The sequence below is a fragment of the Onychostruthus taczanowskii genome, unplaced genomic scaffold, assembly GCF_017590055.1.
Source record: "Onychostruthus taczanowskii isolate IOZ18803 unplaced genomic scaffold, ASM1759005v1 scaffold20, whole genome shotgun sequence".
Classification (NCBI taxonomy): Eukaryota; Metazoa; Chordata; class Aves; order Passeriformes; family Passeridae; genus Onychostruthus; species Onychostruthus taczanowskii.
In genome coordinates, this window is record NW_024499240.1 from 10320862 (window position 1) to 10326548 (window position 5687).

The 5687-nt window shown below is 50.1% G+C and overlaps 1 protein-coding gene across 2 annotated transcripts; it reads right to left on the bottom strand.

Annotated features, from left to right (window-relative positions):
* Positions 1-296: 296 nt before the first annotated feature.
* METTL21A (methyltransferase like 21A) lies at positions 297-4527 on the bottom strand. 2 transcript variants are annotated; one of them, XM_041403183.1, is made up of 3 exons: positions 4301-4527; positions 2976-3087; positions 297-1946 (listed from the first exon to the last, which is right to left on the bottom strand). In XM_041403183.1, exons 1-3 carry the CDS (start codon positions 4445-4447, stop codon positions 1549-1551), a joined length of 657 nt encoding a protein of 218 aa, XP_041259117.1. In that variant the 5' UTR covers positions 4448-4527; the 3' UTR covers positions 297-1548. The 2 variants fall into 2 exon arrangements, with proteins under 2 accessions (XP_041259117.1, XP_041259118.1); XM_041403184.1 differs by having other exon boundaries at positions 1946-2071.
* Positions 4528-5687: the final 1160 nt, after the last annotated feature.

The following is a 5687-nucleotide window of genomic DNA, read 5'->3' on the forward strand; positions in this document are numbered from 1 at the left end:
ATCCAGACGGGTCCGAAGCCAAGCAAGGAACTTCGCTGAAAACACGCAAGAGATGTGCCAGGGATGAAACACAAACCTTAATGATAAATGTGTCATTTCCACATTACAGTCAGCACAGCACTTCTGGACCACCGACCAGCAAGTGTGATGGGAGCAAAAGTGACCAAAACTTCCAAAATGTCCATGGCCCAAAGCAGCTGCTGCTGTGTTCTGCAAAGCTGTTTGCTGTAGCCAGTGCCAGTGCCAAATACAGGCTCAAAGTCTGAGCCTGACCTGAGGCTTTTTGAGTTTAACTTTAAAGCAAAAAAAGTTCCACATCCACACACACAAAAAAGGGTAGTAAAGCAATTCCTGCGTTTAGAGGTGTAGCTGTCTTCTGTTTGCCCATTGTTTTCATCAGTTTCATTCTTCCACCACTAGAAAGAGAAGGAAGTTTGCTGCTGGTGCGAGATGGATTCCCAGATCTTGTGGGATAAACACACAGATGTGTTTTACAAGCTCAAGGTATGAAATCTGTTACTCGGAGCAGTGTCTTAACTACCACTGTGCACTGAAAGCACACAAACCTAGCTGCTGCCCCAAGGTCCCAAGTAATGCAAGAGTACTTCCCCTGCTGCAAAGACTTTACAGAGCACTTCCTGACCTGAGTAACAGCTCTCAGAGGGAGCAAGAACAAAAGAACAAAGTAGAACATTACTAGTGGTGATTTGAGAGTCAAGGGCTGATTTGATATTTTAGAACAGCTTGAGTTTCCTTGCTGCACTTTCCCAGTGGCACATGTGCACGTGTATCTCCTCCAAGGAGCCTCAGTCTGTGTGAGGCAGACTTGTTAGGGACAACTCAGAAACCACAACTGCTTCAGTACTGCAGGTGTAGCCCACTCACTTGCAAATCAGATAAAAATAACACTGATTTCTAAGCTGGCTTATTTGGCAATCCCTGTTCCTAGTGCCCCTCCAGATTTTGTTCTTTGTTTCACTGTGCCTCCTCAAAGTAGCAGTGACAGCAAAAGAACACCTTTATAGCATCTGCCTTTGGTTCTCTTTGCCTTTTAAGTGGTTTCTTCTACCACAAACTTCTAAGATGCAGAAGTCCTGAAGAGTTAAAGCATTTAGAGCTGGAGCATTAGCTTTTATTTCATCCACTCTCCTACTTTTCTAGAGTTAAGGAAGTGATAAAGGGGAAAAAAAAACATTGTAATCTCTTTAAGTTTCCCCAGTAATTAAATGTGGTTTGATTTCAGACAACAGACCTTTTGATATAACAATTTTGATGCTGGAGGTTTCTGCAACTTGAATCTGCTTCAAAAATAACATTTGATAAAAAAACAGTGGAACACCCTATATGACACTATTCAGATATGAAGCAGAGGTTCAATATGCAGAAGTACAATCCTTGCTGTATCAGACCCAGTGATCAGACAAGACCATCAGAACAAGAAGCCAGTGAAATAGCACAACTGCAACTTCATGCTTAGGAACAAGTGTATTGAGTAGAAAGAAAGGGGAGAATTGAACATCATCAGTGGCTTATTAACAAAGCAGAGAGTCAAAAGTCATCCTTGCGACTCCCCCTCTGTGCTTTGTAGATATGAACATCCTTACTGGAATCATAGTGGACCTCAGACACGGAGAAACGCTCTCTCAGCATCTTCAGGAACTTGAGGTCCCGCTCGTAGCGGATGCGGCAGGAAAGGAGAATCACCGTTCGCTCCGAGCACAGGTGCTCCAGCGTCTGAAGCAGCTCTGCAAATGTTTCTTCCAGATAAACGATGTCTGCACCCAGGATTAAGTCAAATGCTCCTGGAGAGAAGTTATCCAGGTCTTTTCCCCATGTCAGCTCCTTCACCACCGCTCTGGGACGTAGTTCAGGGGGTAAGTTTGCCTGCACATTTGACTCCAGGAGCTCCAGCGCTGCCGCCCTGTCTGTGATGGTGACACGGGCACCTAGGGGGGACAGGAGGCCATGGCTCACACCCACAATCCACATCCCTCAATGCAGCAAGAGGAACACAATGCTCTAAATCCGGCTCCTTAGCTCCTGTTAAACATTAACAGCTCCCCTGAGCTGCCTGATTAAAAACAAACAAATAAAAGAACAAAATAAGCAAAAACCCCCTGTCTACAGACATCCTACCCTTCATCATTCACTTAAGAATATAAAGTGTATTCTACGTGAAGATTAAGTTGGGTAGGGAAAAAAAACCATCTTTCCTGGTGCTTTTTCTTAATGCATGGAAGTCAAGGAGTTACTTTTGGCCTTTCCATATGCGACAAAAGAACAAATTACAGGGGGTGTTACAATTAACCTGCTCCAATTCCATATTTTTCTGTAAGAGAGAGGCAGCTAGACAGCCTCTCTCACAGGTCAGACAAAAGCCTGTATGATTTTTCATGGCATGACTGTATTTTGTCAAATTGTTTTGTTTCTACGATTTCAACAGGCACCTTTCACAGCCACCAGACCTTTGAATTACAAAGTTAACCTGGGAAAGATTACACAAATTTAACACAGTACCCAGTTCCTGCTTCAGCCACAGACAGATCAGCAGCAAATCACTTCATTTCCCCATGCCCTGTCTGCAAGACAGGCTAATGAAGGGCTTACGCGAGCTCGGAGAGTGGTTTCTGTCTGTAGCTTTATCTGCATCGGAGGACAAGTGGAAGTCGGGAAGCACAGCTCCTGCTCCCTGGGGGGAATAGCTGCAGAGCTGAGTGCTGCAGAGCTGCCTGCCATGGCAACAGGCGGCAGCCTCAACAGGGTCCCGCCATAAAGTAAACTGCAGCGGCACCGTCACTGCAACAAACACCGAGCAGGCTCTGAGTCTGACAAGGAAGGAGGATGACTCAGAGAACCACCACGGTTCACACGTGCAGCTTCGGGGCCCACTTCTACACCAGGCCTGTACATGTAAAAGAGCTAGTTTTACTGCAGTTGTGATTTGCTTTAAAAGAGACAACAAAAAAAGCCCTTACCTAGTAATGTGACCACTATTCCCAGCAATCCAGTTCCAGCTCCCAGCTCAATGACAGACCGATCCCTGAGATCAATGCCTTCCATCTCCAGATAAGCACACAGAACAACAGCCTAAGCCAAGAGACAGGGGCGATTAAGCACAGGGTTTCAGTCACACTGAACACAGGGTTTCTGGTTTAACCTGAGAGAGGAGGTTATGGGAAGGGTCGGGTGCCTCAGGTCTGCAGCAAACTTTGTTCAGCACTTCTCCACCTCCTGTGTGCACCTGTAGTCTTTTTATGCTTTATGGAAGTTTTTTTATAGCATTTTATGAAAACTCCTACTGGCAAACGGAAAAAAGAACCACAGTGGTTACAACTTGGATGTGGTGATTCCTCCATGAATGCCCAAACATAACAGGGGGTAGAAAGAGCTGTATTTGGAAAGGAAAAGTTGTATTGGAAAGGAAATACAATAGTTGTATCTGAAAAAATTTCCTCAAAGGAAATTTGAGGGGTTGTCAAACATTAGCGAATAAACCCAGGATTGCAGAAGTCCAGAATAAGGTTTCATAGTATCTTGTATGGTATTTCAGAAGGTTTCTGCACAACACTGGTATGCCCTCAGAAAGGACACAGGGAAAGTAAACTAGTGACACTTCTAGCTGGTTGTATATAGCATGTTATATAGATCTTGACAAGGACCTCTCCCACAGCAAGTTCTGCCAAAGCTGACGTCCAGAAAGATCAGCAACCCTGTACACCAATTCATTTGAGACATTTGCTAAAAATGCTACACTTCTTCTTTTAAACTAGACGTAAAAGTGCAATTTGTGTGTGGACTGAAATCGAACTCGATGGGAAGCCCTTGGGTTCCTACAGTGATGCTGTGAGCGACTGTGCTGTGGCCTTGGACCCAGCACAAACCCCTCTGTTTTGGACAGCTCTTATCCCCAAGATAAAGTCGATCAGCACTCCTGCCGGAGGCTACAAGCACTGGGATCTATGCTATGCTCTGAAGGGTGCCAAGCTAACATCAGCAGCCACTGAAAAGAAAGAGGTGAGAGTTATCCGAAATATTTCCTGTACTGGGCAGTGGCTGTGCAGGGTTTGGATGGTGCATCTCTCTTGCATTCCTGCAGGATCTCTTATGGGGAAAGACGGAAAGGTAAAGCACAGTTTAACATGTTCTCTCCTAACATAAAAAAAAAAAAAAAAAAAAAAAAAAGTTAAAGGCCTTCCCTTTACAATACCACGGTAAATAAATTTCTACGGCGAATCTGAAAGCTCGGCAAGAGCCTCAGGAAGCCACCGGCTGCAGAAAAGCTGCGCTTTTGAACACCTACCGCGTCCCAGACCACGGCCGCCACCCCCAGCCGCCGCCAGTCCTGCTGGAGGCGGATGGTGCGGCTGGCGAAGTGGAAGGTGGCCGAAGGGCTGTGCAGCTGCCGCGCTGTCCAGCCGCCTCCCTCCTCGTAGGGCACCAAGGCCATCCCGCCGCCGGCCACCGCGGCCCCGGCCGCCGGCCAGGCCCTGCCCGAGCCCCGCGCTGCCCGGCGCCGTGGGCAGGGAGAGCGCCTCTCCGCAGCGCCCGAGCGGGAACGGCTGCGCTCAGCCCAGGCAGGGCGGTCACTTGTCGGGTACGCAGGGCTGGGCCGGGTGGAAGGTCCCCGCAGCGGTCCTGCCCCTCGGCCGCGGCGGGGGCCAAGGCGGCGGAGAGGCTGTGGCGGGCCGGGGAGGGCCCCGGGCGGCCCGAGGGGAGAAGCGCCGCGCTGCCTCCCGCGGGAGGCCGGGCACGGAGGGGCTCCTCGCCTGCTCACAGCCGCTGCCACACGGAAAGGTACGGGGGGAAAGGTCCCACGCCTGTGGGACGTTGTCAACTGTCCCCGCAGCCTCACTGTGCTTCCAGCCTCGGGATTTTGCTTCGGGGGCTTGGAAAGCAGTGCCCGACAAAAGCATTTGTGCAGCGCAGCAAGCGCCGTCCTCCATTGCTGGCACGGAGAGCAGTATCTCCGCAAGGGCCCATCGCGGCCCGGGAGCGCTCCCTCAGCCCTGGGAGAGCGGACACACGGCTCTGCATCTCAGTGGAGCTCCGACCGAGGCTGCTCTCGGCTGGCCGCGTGGCCGAAGCGCTCCCCGGCGCTGTTTGTGCAGCGGCGTTTCTTCACCTTTGGCTCCATTCAATCTCTTGTTTGGCAAAACAACACAGTGCTCCTCTCCTGTGTTACTTGAACTAGCTCCAAAGGCTGCCAAAGGCCACGGCAGAGCCGGCGAAGTGTCCTGGCAGCACTCTGCCCTGGCTGCCCGGAGGCTGTGCTGCGGGTCCCCCACAGAAAGGCGCAGTGCCTGCAGCCACGCTGCTCAGCCCCTGAGAGGAGCGGGGCCGCAGGGCCAGGGGACACAGCTTCTGTGCCCCATCTCCAGTGGCTCTGTCCCCTGACAGCTCCCGGTGACACCACCGATGAGGCAAGGCCGGCCCCTCGAAGGTGGGGACCATAACCAGCTCCAGAAAATATTCCCTCTCTTTCCCACAGGGACCAGCAAATCTGTGTGGCAGTCAAAGGCAAGTGTGGTTACATCTAAAAGCTGTCAGTTTCAATAGAGTGGCTCAAGATTCGTGAAAACCTCTGTGGAGGATCATTACAGGTTGCACAGGAGTAACAGAGAGTAAAGCTTGTTTTTAGGGTTCTGCTCCTGTAGGAGAATGGAACCCAAAATTTCACTTGCCCCAAA